Source organism: Euleptes europaea, chromosome 18 (genome assembly GCF_029931775.1).
Source record: "Euleptes europaea isolate rEulEur1 chromosome 18, rEulEur1.hap1, whole genome shotgun sequence".
NCBI classification, from domain to species: Eukaryota; Metazoa; Chordata; class Lepidosauria; order Squamata; family Sphaerodactylidae; genus Euleptes; species Euleptes europaea.
This window is the reverse complement of record NC_079329.1, coordinates 39,257,170-39,278,919: the sequence shown is the minus strand read 5'-3', so window position 1 is coordinate 39,278,919 and position 21,750 is coordinate 39,257,170. Positions and strand designations below refer to the sequence as shown.

The 21,750-nt window shown below is 46.2% G+C and overlaps 1 protein-coding gene across 1 annotated transcript; it reads right to left on the bottom strand.

Annotated features, from left to right (window-relative positions):
- Positions 1-1,371: 1,371 nt before the first annotated feature.
- On the bottom strand, positions 1,372-17,390 carry GOSR2 (golgi SNAP receptor complex member 2). Its single transcript, XM_056863572.1, has 6 exons — positions 17,362-17,390; positions 11,810-11,874; positions 8,956-9,064; positions 6,339-6,471; positions 5,740-5,880; positions 1,372-1,533 (listed from the first exon to the last, which is right to left on the bottom strand). Exons 1-6 carry the CDS (start codon positions 17,388-17,390, stop codon positions 1,372-1,374), a joined length of 639 nt encoding a protein of 212 aa, XP_056719550.1.
- Between the last annotated feature and the right edge of the window lie 4,360 nt (positions 17,391-21,750).

Below are 21,750 nucleotides of genomic sequence, written 5' to 3'. Positions count from 1 at the left end.
TCCAAGCTAAACAGCCCTAAGCGTCTTAACCACTCCCCATAGGACAGTTGCTCTAGTCCCCTAATCACTCTGGTTGCTCCTATGCCCAAGAGTTGAATGACACAGGACAACCAGTGGAATGCAAGAGATTTTCAGGGATGAAAGTGTGCAGTAGGGTTGCCAGGTCCCCCATGGCCACTGACAGGGGGTGGGAGGATAGGGTTGCCAGCTCCAGGTTGGGTAACTCCTGGAGATTTGGGGACAGAGCCTGGGGAGGACAGGGACCTCATTGGGGTACAATGCCATATAGTCCCCCCTCCAAAGTATCCATTTTTTCCAGGGGAGCTGGTTTTTGTAGTCTGTAGTCCAGGTCCCACCTGGAAGCTAGCATCCCTAGCAAGGGGTGGGAGTTTATTTTTGCGATATTAGGAAGCTATTCCTGACCAGACACATTCGATATCACAAGAGTCATCAGGTCTCGTCTCCACCAGTTTAAGGGCTTTTCCCATATCTATGAGGTCTAGAAATTTATTAGTTAAAAGCATTAAAACTGGTGTTCTTAAGATACCCAGATGCTGTGCCAGAAGCCACATTCCACAATTTGCGCTTTTTACAATCATGTGCTGAATCAGGTGCCTCCTGACGACACTGCAAGAATCTCCCAAAGTGGGCAGACTCCCTTGCTCACAGACATTACCCAGGCCCACATTTGTCTCCCACACACACACACACCTTCTGCTGCCTGATAAAGCATTCAGAGCCAGATTCGACCCCCTTGGGTGTGTCCCGCCTCCCATGACATCACATTCCTCCACTACCATCTGTTTGAACAATGGGTCACTCCAGTTCAATTAATACAATTTTTATGATCTCGGCACAGAATCCATGGATCCTCAGAACAAAGATCCCTTCAGTAAATGGAATTACAGGAAGGTCCATTTATTTCAACCATTGTGGGAAACATGATCCTTGCCCCGCCCCAGTCACCCTTTGCATTCAACGGTACAGCCTGTCTCTGAAGAACACCAGGGCAGCAGCCACTCCTCGGGGGCTCACAGTTCCAGCACTTCCCTGATATCCATGCTGCATTGTCCACGGGGAGCAGGGAAACATGCCACTCTTGCCTCACGGAGGGCAGTACGCCAAGTGTCATATGGCCAACAGGCCCATTGCATGACTGAAGAATGGCATTAAATACGAGCATCACACGGCTCAATGTGTGCCAGTCATCACCGAGTGGTTCGGCCCACAGGCCACCAAACTCACGTCTTGCAGGAGCCATACAGAGAATACGATTCAGAAGGCAGGCAGGAATTCACAGTTACGTTGGAAGTCTCAGGCAGAAAGGCAGTCCAGCACCGTTCACGAGAGGGTTTCTGGGCCATCAGCTACTCACGTCAGATACTGCACCACAAGGACCATGAGCACACAGGTCACCACCATGCCACCAAGCATGAAGTACTTATCCTGGAAGGCACGTTTCTCAATGAGGCGCATGACAGTGTTGGATAAGCCCAACATGTTGGCGACATCCAGGATCTTCTTTTGGGTGCCCTGAGGAAGATGGAAATCGTTAGGGGAAGAGCAGCCAGCCTAACCTCCTGAAAGGCTCTGGCATCGCCCACTCTGACGCTCTGTGGAGACCAGTGGTGCTCCATCTTCCCAGAACTAGGACATGTCGCCCTAAACCCATGGCACTCTTCTAGCATTATATAGTCATCTCCTCAAGCATGCACATGGTCTGTCCTCTTTCTTCTTTCCCTCCCAGCCACTGCCTGCTTCAGAATGCGATATAGATCTCCATATTATCCAAACATTTGCTACCACCAAAGGACTATAAAAACAGCAGCAGCAACACAGTTAGAGTGGGAAACCCCAGACCCTGACACTTTCCAAACCTGAGTTTGACAAGAGGGACACACGATTGTGGGCCCTGACCCAGGACAATGTGACGGAGGCACAGCAGTTTCTCTGAAAACACAAGCGGCCCCGTGAGATTCACAAACAGCGACTCCCACACAGATTTCCCCTAGTTCCGGACACAACAAGGGTGATGGGCTCCCTGCCACCAACCCCAATCAAGACAGTAAGGAACAGCAGCAAAAAATGCTAGTTTTAATTTCCCATGTTTTACTTGGTTTCTTCTTTTTTCCACAGGGCTTTGACTTCAGTGAGCTTCTCTTCTGGAGAAAACCGGAAGCAGCCCCACCAGAACCCAGGCGCTCCCCTTCCCTGCTGAGTCTTGCGAAGGACTGGGTGCTGAGAGCACCGGAGGCAGCGGCCCAGAAAGCTGCGGGGGCAGCAGTGATGGATGGCGCAGCAGCTCATGCAGGCCAGCAGGAGAGCACAGCAGGGAGGCGAGGCTTCCCGATGCCTCCTGAGTCACCAGTATGGACGGCAGGAGAATTCTGGCAGTGGAACAAGGAGAGGATCTTGCACTTCCCTTGACAAAGACTTTACTAAGAGGCTTCTTGATGGTACCTCTTCACTCTGCTATGGTTAGACCTCACTTGGAGTACTGTGTTCAGTTTTGGGCACTGCAGTTTAAGAAGGATGTTGATGAGCTGGAACGTGGCCAGAGGAGGGCAACAAAGATGGGGAGGGGTGTGGAGACCAAGTCCTATGAGGAAAGGCTGAAGGAGCGGAAGAGGAGATGACTAAGAGGTGATCTGACAGCCATCTTCAAGGATCTGAAGGACTGTCATATAGAGGATGGCCCCAGAAGGTTGGATCAGAACTAATAGGTTTAAATTAAACCCAAAGAGTTTTTGGCTATACATTAGGAAGAACTTCCTGGCAGTTAGAGTGGTTCATCAGTGGAACAGGCTTCCTCAGAAGGCAGTGGGCTCTCCTTTGAAGGCTTTTAAGCAGAGACTAGATGGCCATTTGACAGGCATGCTGAGTCTGTGAATTTAGGCAAATCATGAGAGGGAGGGCAGGAAGGGATGAGTCAGTGCTTGGCTCTCATGGCCCTTTCTTACATGCCCAGGGTAATGCCGATCGCCATTTTGGGATCAGGAAGGAATTTTCCTCCATCCTGGATTTGGCCAGGGATCCTGGAGGTTTTTTGCCTTCTTCTGGGCCTAGAGCAGGGGTCACTGGGGGAGTGGGGGGAAGAGGGTAGCTGTGAATTTCCTGCGTTGTGCAGGGGGTTGGCCTGAATGACCCTTGAGGCCCCTTCCAGCTCTATGTTTCTGCCAAGCTAGAACACAAATTTTTGTCATGTTTACCATGGGATGCCAGAAGCCTGCAGCTGCTCTGAGATGCCAGCTTCCCCCAATGCACCCCAAATGGGAAGCCAACCGGGCCCAGCCCCTGATCAGATAACGGCTGCCGGAATTGGGGCTGTGATCTGGGGGAACAAGCTAGTTCCCTCATCAACGTGACATCCCTTCAAATATTTAAACATGGCTATCATGTCACCCCTTAACCGTCTCTTCTCCAAACTAAACAAACCCAGCTCCTTAAGTCTTTCCCCATAGGGTATGGATTCCAGACCTTTTGGTTCCAGTGTCCCTTGACTAGCTTTTGATGGCTTGGTGCTTGGGAACAGTTGACTTCCCCCTTCCTGCTTGTCTGCCACTAACTGTGAAAACGTTTAAAATTAAGTGTGGCAATTTTACAAAGACTAAACATTGAAATAAAATGCATCTCTCTACAAAGGGCAAAAAATTGCAACAGAGTTGGCCTTGAAACAGATTTCCTTTATGCCAAGCCAGGATCTCTTGGCTGTCTTGCATGATTGTTCCATGGAGGGTAAAAAGGGAGAGCTCTTGGCAATGGCTGACATAAATGTAGCTCCGGAAACAAATCCTTGTGTGTTTGTGCAGACCTGGGCCCTTTTCCTCTGGTAATGCTGATGGGTTGCAGGAGGCAGGGTGTGGGTCCTGAGAACGGCAGTCCTTGATTTTCTGTCTCTCTAGAGACAGAGCAGAGAGGCAGGCATTGTCCCACTTGCAAGGCAGTCTTTTTTTCTCTGTTGCTCCAGAGACTGGGACACGGAGTAATGTATCCACCTAAACATTAGGAAAAACCTTCTGACTGTGAGGGCTGTTCAACGGTAGAATGCGCTGCCTCGGAGGGTGGTGGAGTCCCCATCTTTGGAGGTCTTTAAGCAGAGGTTGGATGGCCATCTGTCAGGAGTGCTTTGATTGTGGGATCCTGCAAGGCAGGGGGTTAGACTGGATGGCCCTTGTGGTCTCTTTCAACCTTGTGGGATTTGGGGGGGGGGGGGAGGTAGTTGTGAATTTCCTGCATTGTGCAGGGGGTTGAACTAGATGACCCTGGTGGTCCCTTCCAACTCTATGATTCTAAATACTATCAACAATCCTGGCTGGAGACAATGAAATGGCCAGCATATACTTTGGAATTGGAACCCCAGAAGGTGACGGAGCCTAGGAAAGCAGGGGCTTAGATCTCTTCTTCCTGGCAATCCCAAGAGGAGTTTTGACACACAGAGAAGTTGGGCAGAGAGAGGAGATAAATTCCCTGGGCAGAAGGGGGAACGTTTGCAGGTCCATCTGGGCTAATTCCCATCCATAGAAGGAGCTCTCACACCTGGGCTACATCCTGATGGCTGCCACTGCCCTGTAGAGCAGATCAGGGGCTCCAAGGTAATGGGAAGCTTTTATAACACTGTAACTTCTAAGTTAATGAGCCCACCTTAGAATGAGACCAGCTAGTCAAGGGAGACTGGAACCAAATGGCTGCACCTTTCTTTTGTATTTCTTGTTCAATCTGTTGCCATGCAGAGTATGTGTGAGGACTTTGTTTCAATTAATTCTTTAGTTTTAAAAACTGATAGTTGCTCTCTGTACCACTTAGACCTCCATGGTTCAAACGTGCTATTCAAAATAAACGCCGGGGAAGGGAGACAGCTGGTTGCGAGATCACTAATTCCCTGGGAGTGTGCAAGTGCAGTATGCTGTCCCTGTGGCAACTAGCCATTGAGTAGCAGGAAATGCGGCACCACAGAAGAGAAGATAGGAGCGCTGGCACCCTTGGCATGTAATCCCCAACACAACCAGCTGGTGAGGGTAGTGGAACTAAAGCAAAAGGGATGCCAGAAGGCTAAGTGACTGAAAGGAGGGCAGAGTCAGCAGTGAGCAGAGAAGGAGGAATCTAAGGGAAGGTCAGGCAGAGGGAGCAGTGATCTGTGGGAACGCGGCATGAAGGAGTCAAGAGGAGGATGGACAGACCAATGAGAAACAGATGCTGGAGAAGACCTTACAGGCAAGCCAAATGCCGATCTTACGCTTTGGGAACCACTGGCATGGAGGATCCTGTTTCAGGGTAGGTTTGGTGCTGGGAATGGAACCTTCAGAGTCTCCTGCAGTTTTACAATTATCCTAACAATCTTAAGAGCCAGAACGGCTCCCTTTCCAGAAGTAGAGTTGAAACAGTCGGCTCAAACCTGCAGAAATGCACATCACAACTACCGTATCTTTGAAGAGTTGAACCATTAAGTTCTCAAATCCTGAAATTCAGATTCTCTCTGCAAAATTCCAGAGCAGTAGCCAATGTTTCCTCCTCCACTTTTCCTGCTAAAATGACTGAGACCAGTCGTCATGCGGGTTCTGCTCTATCCAGAATACAGTGGAGAAGGGAGTGGGGAAGGGAGTGAGACAGAGAGGAGGAGAGCTGGATTTGGATATCAACGGTTCTGAATTTTGGAAATCTGTTAGATTTCAAGTGTGGGGGGGAATACTGCATGCCTCGCCGCTGACCAGACCCACGCTCAAGGTCCCATCCTGTGCCCACCTTCAATGTCACTCTCTGATCTCTCAGGCCCTGTAGGATGCTGGTTCCGCTGCCAATAAGATCGTCCATGCCACGGTGCGCATTTTGAAGGGACTCGTTAAACTGTAACGTTTCGTCAATTGGGATGGTGGTGTCAGAATCCTGTGGAGGAGGGGGGAAAGGGGAGGATCTTGGTTACCGTGCCTCAATGCACCGAACCCAAAGTACAAGGAGGCCAACGTAAGCCCAAGGAGATCAATGCTCACCTACGGCAGTGAGGTTCAAACTTCCTACCGCTCACAGGACCTTTTTTGCATTAGTCCATGCATGCCAAAGGACCCCTGCACATCCCACAGAATGCTGTGTGCACAGCATGCCAGAAAACCTTATGGTGCCCCACTTTTAGTACCCAGACAGAGCGTGCCCCCAAAATGCACTAAACGCTGCTACGCAATCATGCTTTGCAAAAGACTAGCAATAGTCAGCTGTTATTTTTGCAAGCTTGCCCAGAATTTCTCAGTGCTAATTCCCAAGCGCTTCTCAAAATCCAATTTGATGAGAGATGAATACATTTGTGTGGAGGGAGGGACAGCAGCATGAATCTGCTGCGTAGAACGTACATTCGTGGTAAACGTCCTGGCCAGAAGCTCCTCGCGTTGTCTTTCCTGCTGCTCCCGTGCGTAACGTCGATGCTGGAAGTTTCTTAGGGCCGTCTGCAAATGCTGGATGTCATATTTCAACTGGTCTACTCGGCTGAAAATAAAGGTCACAGAAAAGAAGCAAAGGTGGATGAGTGCCAAAAAAGTTCAGCTGGAGAAACCCTTAGGGCAGGAATCCCCCAATGTGGCACCTGCAGATACCTTTTCTGGTACCTGCCAAGTGTTTTTAGAAAATGGGTGTGGCCAGGTGGGGCTACTGCCCAGCAGGGCTTCTGATCATTATTGATGATCTGACTGGCTCTACAGATTAAAATAACATTGTTTCAGCGCATGCTACCACCATAGTGTTTATTTTATTCTCTCTCTCCTCTTTCCCTGGGTACTTTTTACAATTATCCTTCTTGCTCCCTGCATTTGAACATACGAACATAAGAAAGGCCCTGCTGGATCAGATCAAGGCCCATCAAGTCCAGCAGTCTGTTCACACAGTGGCCAACCAGGTGCCTCTAGGAAACCACAAACAAGACGACTGTAGCAGCACCATCCTGCCTGTGTTTCACCGCACCCAATATAATAGGCATGCTCCTTTGATACTAAAGAGAATAGGTATGCAGCATGACTAGTATCCATTCTAACTTAAAACCATGAATTCCCCTTTCCTCCATGAATATGTCCACTCCCCTCTTAAAGCCCTCCAAGCTGGCAGCCATCAAAACATCCTGGGGCAGGGAGTTCCACAATTTAACTATGTGTTGTGTGAAAAAATACTTCCTTTTATCTGTTTTGAATCTCTCATCCTCCAGCTTTAACAGATGACCCCGTGTTCTAGTATTATGGGAGAGGGAGAAAAACTTCTCCCTGTCCACTCTCTCCAAACCATGCATAATTTTATAGACCTCTATCATGTCTCCCCTCAGCCGCCTTCTTTCCAAGCTAAACAGCCCTAAGCATCTTAACCGCCCCCCATAGGACAGTTGCTCTAGTGCCCTAATCATTTTGGTTGCTCTTTTCTGCACCTTCTCAAGCCCTGTAATATCCTTTTTGAGGTGTGGTGACCAGAACTATACACAGTATTCCAAGTGTGGTCTCACACATTTGCGCTTCCTGTGTATGTGCCTGCCTCCCACTGTGGCCATTTTGCGGTTGCGCCCACCACCCTGTGTAAGAATTCCCCAGGTGCCCACATGCTCAAAATGCTGTGGATCTCTGCCTTGTGGTGATACTCTTAGAATAATGTAATACAGTCCAATGAACTGCAGGGCCTGACCAAAGGACACCTTTAGGCCTGCTTCTATATGGAGAAGCCTTACCCCATGTCAGACAATTGGTCTACTCTAACAGGCAGCAGCTTGATATGATTTGAATTTTTCTTTTTTCCCCTTTTTGTAGAGCAACTGTCACCAGCAGAATACAAACCTCACTGTAATACAACAGGTTCCCCTGTGAAATTTTTCACTGAAAGAAGCAAAACAGTCTGAGACTCATTTCAAGGCCTCCCCAGCGGTGTCCCTGGTCTTATGAAACCAATAAGCCATCAAGATAAGTCTGCAGTTAGTCTAAAAGAACCGCAGGTCATCTTTAGTTAATTCAGTCTTCCACCAGCTGGAGTTGCTCAAATGTATTTGTGATTTGCTTGTTTAGTCCAGGCTGGCCCGATCTTGTCAGATCTCAGAAGCTAGTGTGGTGAAGTGGTCAAGAGCAGTGTAGTGGTTAAGAGTGGTGGAGTCTGATCTGGAGATTTGGGTTTGATTCCCCACTCCTCCACATGAGCGGCGGAGGCTAATCTGGTGAACTGGATTTGTTTCCCCACTCCTACACACAAAACCAGCTGGGTGACCTTGGGCTAGTCATACTCTCTCAGCCTCACCTACCTCACAGGGTGTCTGTCTGTTGTGGCGAGGGGAAGGCGATTGTAATCCGGTTTGATTCTCCCTTAAGTGGTAGAGAAAGTTGGCATATAAAAACCAACTCTTCTTCTTCTTAGCAGGGTTAGTATTTGGATAGATTACCAGACTTGTCCAGGGCTGCTACGCAGAGGCAGGCAATGGCAAAACACCTCTGAACATCTCTTGTCTTGAAAACTCTACGGGGTCGCAATAAGTCAGCTGTGACTTGGCAGTAAAAAAAAAAAGTTAGCTTACTTAGTGTTTTATCATAAACTATGAGAGCCCTGACCTGGATGGCCCAGGCTAGCCTGATCTCGTCAGATCTCAGAAGCTAAGCAGGGTCAGCCTTGGTTAGTATTTGGATGGGAGACCACCAAGGAATACCAGGGTTGCTGTGCAGAGGAAAGCCCTGGCAAACCACCTCTGTTACTCTCTTGCCTTGAAAACCCCAAAAGGGGTCGCCATAAGTCGGCTGCAACTTGAAGGCACTTTATACACACACACACACACACACGAGAGTTCTTTGGAAATTAGTGGGATAAAAGTCATGTATAAATCAAGCAATACATAAATGAAAGGCTGTCATGTATGCGTGTGCATATATATTCAGGTGATATTCATGTCCTTTAGGGGCAACTCAAATAATTGGAACAAAGAAGAAATGTGGGAGAGCGGAGAGGATGACGACTCACAGTTTGGCATTCTGGCGCTTGTTCGGAGGTTCCTTGTTGCAAAAAATCTCCAGGCGTTCCAGGTTACTGAAGATCTTGTCTATCCTTGCCTGAATCTCATTTTCTACCACTGGACAAAGGGGATAAGGACAAGTAGTATCAGGGCTAGAAGATCATGTGCTGGCTTAACAGGCACAACATTTAGTTGCCAATCCCCTTCCTGGTTTTGTGAGTAAACTCTGTCCATGCTGTGTGAAGCAGTGACAGGGCAGTCACTTTGACAAGGCTCACGGGAGAAAATAAGTGGGAGTGTTTTGTGAAGAACCTTTTCTTACAGTTTACTTCTGTCTGTGTTTTAAATTGCTCTCAACTGCTTCAGGAGCCAGTTTTCAGATGAAAGCTGAGGTGACTGTACAATAAATACTTCCAGTGACCATTAAACCGGCATGACGACCACTGGCATTTTCAGGGCAGTGACTCAATTAAAGGAATCATGTTATAGCATATATCTCATTAAAAAAACAGAGGTCTTATACACATAACCGTACAACTGTTGCACATACAGGGCAGATGAAGCAGATTTTTAACATACATAGCATTTGTATATTAAGCACCACTAAAGGTAAAGGTAGTCCCTTGCGCAAGCACCGGGTCATTACTGACCCATGGGGTGATGTGACATCACAACGTTTACTAGGCAGACTATGTTTATGGCGTAGTTTGCCACTGCCTTCCCCAGTCATCTTCACTTTACCCCCAGCAAGCTGGGTACTCATTTTACTGACCTCGGAAGGCTGAGTCAACCTTGAGCAGGCTACCTGAAACCAACTTCCTTCGGGATTTAACTTAGGTCATGAGCAGAGCTTGGACTGGAGTGCTGCAGCTGACCACTCTTTACCACGGGGCTCCTTTAAGCACCACTAGCCAAATGTAATTTAGATGAACAAAATTTATCACAAACAAAAATAACTTTCAACCAGGATTCTAAATAAACTAGTTTGTTCACATCTGTAGGGTGCATCCAAACCTGGTACTGCTGGTGGTGCTTTACCCCAGACTGCATGAATGTTGCACATCTCCACATCAATACCAGGTAAGATACTAGAGCAGATAATTAAACAGATGATCTGTAAGGACTTAGAGAGAAATGCTGTGATCACTGACAGTCAACATGGGTTTCTCAAAAACAGGTCATGCCAAACTAATCTCATATCTTTTTGACAGAGTGACAAGTATGGTAGATGAAGGGAATGCTGTAGATGTAGTGTACCTTGATTTCAGTAAAGCCTTTGATAAAGTCCCCCATGATCTTCTTGAAGCAAAGCTAGTAAAATGTGGGCTGGACACTGCTACTGTCAGGTGGATTGGTAATTGGTTGACCAACCAAACCCAAAGGGTGCTCATTAACGGCACCACTTCATCCTGGAGAGGAGTGACCAGTGGGGTGCCATAGTGCTATTTAACATTTTTATAAATGACTTGGAGGATGGAATAGAGGACATGATATAGAGGACATGATAATTAAATTTGCAGATGACACCAAGTTGGGAGGGGTAGTTAATACCCCAGAGGACAGGGTCAGAGTTCAGAATGACCTTGATAGACTGGACAGCTGGGCCATAAACAATAAAATGGATTTCAATAGGGAGAAATGTAAGGTACTTCACCTAGGCAGAAACAAGGCACAGATACAGGATGGGAGATAGTTGGCTTAACAACAGTACATGTGAAAGAGATCTGGGAGTCTTAGTGGACCACAAACTGAATATGAGTCAACAGTGTGATATGGTGGCTAAGAAGGCCAATGCAATTCTGGACTGCATCAAAAGGGGTATTGCATCTAGATCAAGGGAAGTAATACTACCACTGTATTCTGCATTGGTCAGACCTCACTTGGAATACTGTGTCCAGTTTTGGGCTCCACTATTTAAGAAGGATGTTGACAAGTTGGAGCATGTCCACAGGAGAGCGACCAGAATGGTCAAAGGTCTGGAATCTATGCCCTATAAGGAGAGACTTAAGGAGTTGGGTTTGTTTAGTCTGGAGGAGAGAAGGTTAAGGGGTGACATGATAGCCATGTTTAAATATTTGAAGGGATGCTATGTTAATGAGGGAACTAGCTTGTTCTCTGTTGCTTCAGAGACTAGGACACTGAGTAATGGATTTAAACTAAGAGAAAAGCGATTCCACCTAAACATTCGGAAGAATTTTCTGACAGTGAGGGCGGCTCAACGGTGGAATGCCCTGCCTCAGGGGGGTGGGGGGTGGAGTCCCCGTCCCCTCTTTAAGCAGAGTTTGGATGGCCATCTGTCGGGAGCACTTTGATTGTGGGATCCTGCATGGCAGGGGTTGGACTGGATGGCCCTTGTGGTCTCTTCCAACCTTGTGTGATTTTGTGATCTCACCTCTGTGCTGCTCCTGAGTGCCTGAGAAGGTAGAATGCCCCTTGTAAGAGGGCCCCTTGCACCTGCTGGCTCTGTGCATAGACACATCCCAACAGGATTCCTCTAAGATGTGGGGTGGGGGGGGAATGCTTCTTCTAAAATGGTGCTGGCTGCTCACAGGGTGCATTGGGTTTGCACTGTGCCATTTGAAAGACAATTTATTCCTTTGGCAGATTAATGAGGACATAAAGCCCCAGTTACTTTTTTGATCCACCTTCAAAAAGCCACACACACACTCCAATAAAATCACACCTCTGCTATAAATCAAGTTCAACTTCACAGGTTGCTAGGAATTCAGAAAAGAGCGAGAGCCAAGTCTGGTTCATGCAGAACAGCTGGTGGAATCTCAGACAATTATCAGAGCACAAACTACTCTTAGGAAGCCCAGACCAAGCCAGGCGTGGAGTTGCCCTCTCGGGTTGATTACTCACAGTGGACTGACTGCTTGTCTGAAGTCTCGAGTCGGCCCATGTACAAGTGGACCTCATGGACCTGTCTGTTGAAAAGAAGGGCAGGAAACCAGTCAGTCAGCAGCTGCTCCAGCCAGGAAAAAAAAAAATTTCAAGAAGGCAAATGTACACAGCAAAGGAATCCCACTGCCAGAACAAGAGGGGAACTGATGCCGCCAACATCCCAGTGCCCCTCGAACATCTTTACAAACAACTGTCCCTCCACATCTACACTAAAGAGTGACCAGACTAACCAATAGACTTGCCGGCACACAGCACAAGCTTTGAACCACTACGCCCACAGCAACTCCATGATTCTTCCCGTTCCTTTGTCCCTGCCATGAGGCACCTTCATTTGTACTAGCTTTCATTAAATCTTACTTAAAATTTTAAATCCAAGGCTTACAACAAATCCTTCCTCCACTGCAGCAAAACATGCAACAGCGTTCGGGCTGAGAGCCAGCAGCCTGGCCTATGCCTGAACTGCTCTGACTGCAGAGCCCAACTAGAACCAGCAGCATTATAAATTCAATGGAACCACATTGGACTCTTGTGTCATCCAATCCCCGCAAAGCTGGTGGTCTCTGGCCATCAGCAGTGATGGTACTACGATGCAGTGGAGAGCAGGCCGGTAACTTCCTCCTCCAGCAGGTTGCCAGACAGGGGGGCACGGAGGAAGACGCTTGGATTTTATGTCTAGAATCCCTGCTCCAAGACCCCCGGCATCTTGCTGAAGCTGGAAAGGGCAAAGGAAGAATAAAGAGAATATGGCTAGGGGAAACCTGGTGGCAGCAAGGGAAAGGATGAGAAGGAAATGGAGGCTGTAGCAAAGCAACCTGGATGGCGAATGCAGTAACCATGTCAAAAAAGTACCATCTTATTAAGCAAGTGAAGAGAAGTCATCAAGAGCAATCTGCCTGGTCACCTCTGATGAGTAAGAATTGCCTCCAGGTGACCAAGGAAGGAAGAATTATGAAAGTTGGCTCTTCTTATGCCAGAAACATCTGACATCATGGGTGTGGAGAAGCATCTCAGTAAGAAGTATTATTGACTACCTATTGTGGGCTTACAAACAAAGCTAGGGAAGGGGGCATACCAATTCTGAAAGAGCACAGAGGCACCAATGTTCATTCCAGTTTGTTTGGAATAGATGCAAACGAAGTAGTTAATGAGCTGATCCCAAGTGATGATCTGGCACTTCTCCCAGGGAACACTAGGAATGGCTTGGGCCCTGTCAGCTGGGGAACCTGTTTTGGAACCAGACAGGATGTTGGGCCAGAGGCACAGAAAGGGCAACAGGATGCAAGAGCCCCAGCTGGGAAAGAATGCTCTGCCCCACAGCACCTCTCCTGGAAACAGCCATGCAGGGAGAACTGACTTGTGCCCATCAAGGGTGTGACTGAAGGCAACGCACAACAGAAAGCAGTCAACAAGATGCAGAGGTGTGGGACAGAAGCTGAAGGGAGAAGAAATTCAGGTCCACTGTAGTGTGGGCTTCAAGGTCTATAGAAATGCCAGAACAGCAATGATGCCGCACTGATGGAGCCTGCTTGCTCTGTACCACCTTTCCAACAGTGCCAGTGCCACCCTGTCTGTGAAACAGTTGGATCTAGAATGACCCATCTGTGACTCCTGCATGTGGACAAACAGTTGAGTCAGCTGCCCTACAATCCAACACCACTCTCTTGATTGATACCTACTTATTTATCTAGGTAGTCAACCTGAGCTGACTTCGCTATGTGGGAAATCAAACATAAGAACTATTTTAGCCAATGCACAAATCTCCTGTCACCATGGCCAACCGCTTTTTGGAAGGTTTCCAGCAGGTTGGATAAAAATCCATTATTTTAAAATGTAAAAATCGATTTTTTTATTTAAATAAAAAAGTAAAATGTTTTTTGGAAAAAAAACCTACTTAAAGATCATTTAAATAGTTTTCTATTTAAGATACATTATAGTCCAAAGGTTATTCATCATGAAATAAGAATTAGTTTTTAATTATGTAGCATGAGGCTGTATATTCATACAATGTTTAAATTTTTTGGTAAACAAATTCCATTGATCCATTCAAAGCAGAGGTTTCTGTAAGAATATTTTCTAGATAGAAAAATTGCCCAAAATAATATCACAGATGCTTGGTTTTGCAGTTGTCAAAACTGTGAACATGTGTCTGCAGAGATAACATGCCTCTTCTTCACAAATAAAATGTTATAAAATAAAAAAAGAGTTGAGAAAAAGACCTTAATCCCATAGTTCCTTTGCAAATCTATGCACATAGAATCAAGCCCTTACCTCTTAAGTGCTACGTTTCAAGAAGTTCAATGAATAGATTTTTTGGAGTGGAATAGATTTGCATAAGGAGCTAAGTGTGAAGAGGGAGGGGTAAGAAGTAAAAATGAAAGTGAAACCTTTTGAGCAGCATACTCCACAAATCTTGGGATCTTTGTGTGTATAGCCTGAGGTTTATCATGTTATTCTCTCCCTGGAGGAGAAAATCTATAATGGCAGCAGGCCGTAAAAGACCCAATTTGGGAATATCTGCTTTTTATGACTGCCACATCAGGCTAAATTTGGACCAACATCCTATGAGATTGTATTAGGAAACAAGTTTTTTTTTTAGGTTCTCAAATTCAGCACCACTTTCTGTGGGAGATAGATAATTATAAAATTATTGCGAGGTGAATTATCTATGCATTTCTAATAGTGTAACCAAAGCAGTAGTGCTTTGATAGAACTTTAAACTAATCTGAAAAGTTATTATTCCAAAAATGAAACCTTAATGTGGTTGTATATATTAAGATTATACCAGCAAAACAGACAGTGCATTCCTGAGAGGAATGCTTGCGCCGAGCTTAGGAGATAACACGTCTGCACTGCCTCCAAAGGAGGTTTTGACCCTGCTGAAACCTCTTCCCAGAGCCAAAAATCCGTGCAACCTTATACGCCAGGTGGCGTATCTCACCAAAAATAAAAAGTGGCATTCCTGGCCCGAAAGAGCTTTCGAGGCCGCCTAAAGGCGGCCCCACCCCGGCACCATAACGCCCCGGGAACGCCTCCCAGGACACCATAACCCGCCAGGAACACCTCCTGGGACGCTGGCACAGCCTTTGACAGAGTTTGGACGCCAGCAGAAGGCCCCGTCAGTGTCCCAGGCAGACGCTGCCATGGCAGCCCCCCGTGACCAGCGCCCAGCCCTTCCCACCAGTGTTCGGGCCACTAACACCGGCGTTAGTGACCCAGACGCCAACACAGTGCCTTCCTGGCCTCCTAAGGGCTTTTGCCCTTAGAGCTCAGGAATGCGCCGAGAGTGTTTATGTAGAAAACCATGATTTAAATCTAGTCTTACTGACTCGTGACTTAAATAATGATTTAAATTAATTTTTAAATCAAATCCACCCTGGTTTCCAGAGAAACAGCAACTCAAGATCTGGAGAGGCGTGACACTGACTCAGGTTGTCAAAAATACACCAAAAAGGCATTTCCAGGTTCTCAAGGAGTCAGAGGTTTTAACCCTTTTAAGAGTCAAATAGAACAATAACGTTAAGCATCTTGAGGCCTAACCCTCCTGCCTATAAATAATAGGTTTGAAAATGTAGTAGTAAGAAGCTACTCAAGAATGAGAAAGATGGCAGAAGAGTTTAAAAAATGCCTTGCACTTTACTACTAATTTTTCCCTCGGGTTTGAGTCAAGCTTATCACATTCTAGGACACCGATTTCTGGCAACTGCCACCCCTGCAGGCCAAGAACCACACCAGAGTGAATGCAGCCCAGTGGACAGAGATCTGACCTGGGTTTAAACAACATGGAGGATCATACAGGAGACCAAAGAGCAGTTCCACCTTAGGCCTTGCTGGCATACCACTGACTCTGGCCGCCTCAAAGCGGATGAAGTCACTCAAGGCTGTGATGAGGATAAATGAGAAAAGGCAACATCTGAGATGTTACGAAATGTCTCCATTCTCTCCATGCCACTGAAGCTCAAACAGAAATCATGTTCTTTCTAGAGAACTTTGACACTTCATATGAAACCTCATGTTGTTCTTCGTTTTCTACTTCGCTTTCTACTCCCCCCTTATACCCAAGTGCTGAGCCATCGCCACCTCCTCCCCAAATTTCACCATTTCCCAAACGTAGCCACAGCTTCCCCAAAGCTTATTTCAGACACAAATTTAAGTATTAGCCTGTCACAGCTCAAGGAGTCCCGCGGCACCTTAAAAATTAACAAATTTACTGCTGCAGAAGAGGCACAGCATCTTCAGAAAGAGCACTTAAAACAAAACCAGGCAAAACCTTTCCAAAACAATACAGCATTACACTGCTATCTGAACTGAATAGGAGACAATGCAGACTTCACTTCTCAGCTGGAAGCCTCATACTTTGCAACGGGTCAGGTCAAGAATGGTTAGCAGTAAGAAGATAGGGTGGTTGTATGCCTTATTGAGGTTTCTTGGTATTATTTATCGTTATTGTGTTATTAGACTATGTCTAATAACCTTATGTTTTATACCCCTGAGGTAAAGCCTTTGGTATTTGGTTTAGCTCTCTGTAAATTTGGATCTCATTTTCAGGTTAAAAGTATTTCAAAACAAACAAAGTGTCACGATTCTCTACCACAGAATAAGTTTACTCAAAGGACTGAGGATCAGAAAGGAGGTGGTCAGAATCAAGGTTTGACACCCAGAGCTCAGGGTGACATCCACAATTCTCCTCTCCTCCTTTTTATCCTCACAACAGTCCTGTGAGGCAAGTTAAACTGGCAGCTGGGACTAGCCCAGACTCACCCAGTGATCCTTGTAGCTAAACAGGGGAACCGGAACTCAGACCTCCCAGTCCTAGCTCAACATTCAAACCACTACACCACACTGGCTCTGACCCCAGCCCAGAAATTAGACCCTCCATGCTCCAAACTAGGCATGTTTTAGTTATAGCTAACCTATTAGGCTAACATTCTCCATGCCCTACAACAAAAAATTACACAAAGCATGTAGTGTTAGCCTAGGATCTGCGAGGCCCAGGTTCGAATCCCCTCTCTGCCATGGAAGCTTGCTGAGTGACCTTGGGCCAGTCACTTATGCTCAGCCGAACCTCCCTCATAGGGTTGTTAAGAGAATAAATTACGCAAGCAATTGTACACTAATCTTCCTCATAGGGTTGTTGTGAGAATAAAACGGAAAAGGCACTTTAGGCCCTCATTGGGGGAGGAAAAAAATGGGATGCCAACGAAATTTCTTTAAGCAGTTAAACTTTCATTCAAACAAATCTCACTCCTTCCACACATTCGCTCAGTAGTCTTTAGGCAAGCCGCTCTGTCAGTACCTCCCTTACAACCAACTGCACCGCGGTGACCCACTTTGCAGGGCTGTTGTACAGATTATCAGATATTTCGCGAACAGTTTCGGGTACTCTAGAAACGCTCGATATAAATTAAGGCGGGTAACCCGAACCCCACCACCACTAGCCAGCCCGGCCGGCTCCTCCCTCCGCCCGCCCGCCCTCTTATGGGGGCTGCCGTGGCGACCCGCCCCAGACCCACTTGTTGGTTTGATGATAAAGCGCCTCCATCGCCGAGGCTCCCCCGGAGCGGACTCTCCGCGCGCGCTCTAACACGTCACCCTCGCCGAAGCCACTTCCTGCTTCCGGCTCGCCCAAGGGCCTCCGCCAGGAACCACTTCCGGCCCTGAAGGGGCTGTCTATGCTAGTGCCTGAGGGAGGCGTTGACACGAGTCTTCCCCCACCCCGTATGTTTACAGTCACGCGCAGCCGGCAGAAGTGGTCTCATGAGATGTGGAAGTAATAGTACTACTACTAATAATAACTTTGATACGGTCCAAGACCAGCAGATAAAAACATACACATAGTAACAGGATTACGACTATATACACCAGTAAATATTTGACAAAAATAGTCATTCACTCATGGGGGAGCCATTAAGAAGATGTTACAGTATTTGCTCAAATGCAAGGCTGGGTTTTCCCTCTCTCCAGGCGAAAGAGGAAGTCGTGTTACATTCACATATAAGTTGCAGCGATGTCTAGTAATACAGTTTTCTAAGGGTGGGAAGTGGACTTATGTTCAGTGTTCTCTTCCTTTTGAGTACATTTGCCAGGTAGTGACGTTTACCTCCGTGCCATGTTGGCAACACTAGGAACAGACCTCTAGATAGTTGTTTTTTTCCTCTTCCTGAAATTAATTAAAGGTTTGCCTCGTTTTATTTTGTCACGGTTATGTTTGCGTTATTCGGCTTAGCATGTGCAAATGAAGAGGCTTGCTTGGCCAACCCTTTGCTTCATATATGGAACGAGAAATGCCTGATGTTCAAGCTGGTTTCAGAAAAGGAAGAGGCACTACAGATCATATTGCAAATATACGCTGGTTACTGGAGCGTACGAGAGAATTTCATAAGAAAATCAGCTTGTGTTTCATAGATTACAGCAAAGCTTTTGACTGTGTGGATCATGAAAACTATGGCTGGTTTTAAAGGAAATGGGTGTGCCACTACATCTGATCGTTTTGATGCGCAACCTGTACTCTGGACAAGAGGCCACAGTTAGAACAGAATATGGAGAAACGGAATGGTTTCCAATTGGCAAAGGTGTCAGACAAGGATGTATTTTATCTCCCTATCTCTTCAATCTATATGCAGAACATATAATTAGGAAAGCTGGATTAGATTTAGATGAAGGTGGAGTGAAAATTGGAGGGAGGAACATTAATAATTTGAGATATGCTGATGATACTACATTATTGGCAGAAAATAGTGAAGATTTGAAACAACTACTGCTGAAAGTTAAAAGAGAAAGTGCCAAAGCAGGACTGCAGCTGAACATCAAGAAAACAAAAGTAATGACTACAGGAGAATTACACAACTTTAAGGTTGACAATGAGGAAATTGAAATTGTTCAAGACTTTCTATTCCTTGGCTCCACCATCAACCAAAAGGGAGACTGCAGCCAAGAAATTAGAAGGAGATTGAAACTGGGAAGGGCGGCCATGAAGGAGCTAGAAAAGATTTTGAAGTGTAAGGATGTGACTCTGGCCACCAAGACTAGATTAATTCATGCCATCATATTCCCTATTACTATGTATGGGTGTGAAAGCTTGACAATGAAGAAAGCTGATAGGAAAAAAATAGATACCTTTGAAATGTGGTGTTGGAGGAGAGTGTTACAGATTCCATGGACTGCCAAAAAACAAATCAGTGGGTTATAGATCAAATCAAGCCTGAACTGACCCTAGTAGCTAAAATGACTAAACTGAGGCTGTCGTATTTTGGTCACGTCATGAGACGACAAGAGTCAATGGAAAAGACCATCATGATAGGAAAAGTTGAGGGCAGCAGGAAAAGAGGAAGACCCAACAAGAGATGGATTGACTCAATAAAGGAAGCCACAGCCTTCAATTTGCAAGATCTGAGCAAGGCTGTCAAAGATAGGACATTTTGGAGGATTTTCATTCATAGGGTCGCCATGAGTCGGAAGCGACTTGACAGCACTTAACACACACACACAGGTCAAACTCAGAGCACCTCACAACCCTTTGAAACAACATAAAACCTATCAGCAGTTTACAATTAAACTGTACACATAATAAAATCCAGGAGCCTTCAAACCATAGCAGCAATAAATATGGCAATAATAAATTATAACAGTAACAATAATAACAATAGTGGTAACCATAACAGAGGGAAAATAGGTAACAAATTCCAATAAAAGTTAAGTGAATAAAAGTCAGTAATAAAGGAAGGGAGGGGGGGAGGGGAGGAGGGGAGGCCAGCCGGATGTTGTAGAGTCCAATTAGCAATGAGGGAAAGGAGGCTGGTTTGAGCTTACAGCTTGCTTTATTGGCCAAGAAGTCATAACCGGGTGAGCCAGGATCCAAACTGATGTGACCCCTCATTTACATAGAGTCCAATGGAGTAAATGAAGACCAGGAGGTTGGGTTGAGCTTCACGGCTTTCTTTATTGGCCAAGGAAGAAAGAACCGTGTGATCTCAGACGCAGACTTGATGAGCTCTGCTATCTGGTCACACCCGGGGGGGCGGGGGGCAATGCAAGAGGTTTTATAGACAATTCACATTCCAATCAACATCCGATATAGCTTGTCACTACAACGTCATGGTTTCTACAGAGTGGGTGGGCATTGCTACATTACTCTATTGTTCTCTGGCTAGGAGAAACGAAACCTAAAGGGAGAGGGGAGGGAGGGGGGTTGAAGGCTATCGGAGCCTTCCGTTAGCAGACAATGGAATCTGTGTGCATGTTTGGTTGCTATGCAAGAGGCAGGAAAGGAGGGGCCATTGGGTATGCGTGTAGCCTGCGTGTCTGAACGTGATTACTCAATCACAACAAGACAAACAGCTCCACGATCCTGTCACCCCAAGGGAGGGCAAATGCAAGAGGTTTTATAGACATTTGACATTCCAATACAACAATGATACATTTTCTTAACATCCAATGTTAGCTTGTCAATGCAGCGTCATTAGTTTCTACAGCGCCTGCGTGAGCCTTGCTACAATTAATGAATGGAGACTATCTTATTGAGCAGTTCAGAGTGTTCCTTCGCAGGAAGCGAAAGTTATCTGAAGGGGGAATGGGTGGGAGGGAGGCTGTTGGAGCCTTTCCTTATGCGAGAGGAAAGATTCCAGCCTTTGGAATGTGTGTGTGCACCTACGCGCTTGGTGCTAAAGGAAAGGAAAGCTGGCTTCTGTGGTTCTGTTTGTAAGCAGCCCATGCGTGTAGCCTGCGTGTCTGAATGTTGCTGCAGGCATGATTACTTAGGCACAACAGTATGCCATGGAGTCCACCCTCCAAACAGCCATTTTCTCCAGGGGAACTAATCTCTGCAGTCTGGAGCAGTTGTAATGTTAGACCTCAGCAAACCAACTCAGCCATGACTGAGTATCTCTGCATTAGGTGTCATTCGATAATTCCATTAGAGAGAGCAAGCCTAAGCAGGCCTCTTCGATGCGCCTTAACCTCCCAGGAAAGTGCTTTTAGGATGACACACAGATAGAGGCACAACGAATTGCCCATCTTCACAAGTGTCTGCCTATTGTATCTGTATCAATGTCTGTTCTAGCTTTGCCTTCTTTGAGTCAACGGCTACTTGCCTCTGAGGATGGGTAATTCTTACACAGATCAATAAAGTAAAAAAAAAAAATGTTTAGAGAGAACAGTGAAAAGTGCCTCCATTTTAAGTCCAGAAAGTGTGCTTTGGCTATCAGAAGTATGGAGAACACTGGAGTAGTCTGTCCCCCTTTGCCAGAAGCTTTTAACCTTTCCCACTCCATCTTCCCTCATGACTGGCTTGAGAAGAAGGAATAATATGGCATAATACAGCCGCTGCCTTAAAGCACATCAGGAAGAACAACAGAGTTCTTGTATCTCAGGCCTTTTATGCATGATCTATTTCCACTGGTTCTGCTGCTCTCTAACTGCACAGTATTTGCAGCTGAATTCTCAAAACATTATGCACAGGGGCTTTTTGCCCCAAAGAAATTCCAGGAGTACCTTGTGATCAATTATGCATCCCCAGCGAAAATGCAGAACTTCTGATCCACACATGAGTCCCTCCCCCCGAAAATGATGCTTTGTAATTGGCTCGTGTGTTTTTTTTAAATACGTCACCAGCCCCCGCCAGTCCCACAGCAGGATTCTTTCATTTGATCTGAACCAAGTGACCATTTTACAGCAAAGCAGAGAAGGGTCCAGACAACCCCCCCCACCACCACCAATCTTTTTTTCTTTAACTCAGTGCAGGGGTCATAAGAACATAAAAGCAACTCACATGGTTATTTGTGATTCGTCATTCATTCAGTAGTCTTGCACTTGCGAACAAACAAAAATATTGTCGAAGGCTTTCACGGTCAGAGTTCATCGGTTCTTGTAGGTTATCCGGGCTGTGTGACCGTGGTCTTGGTATT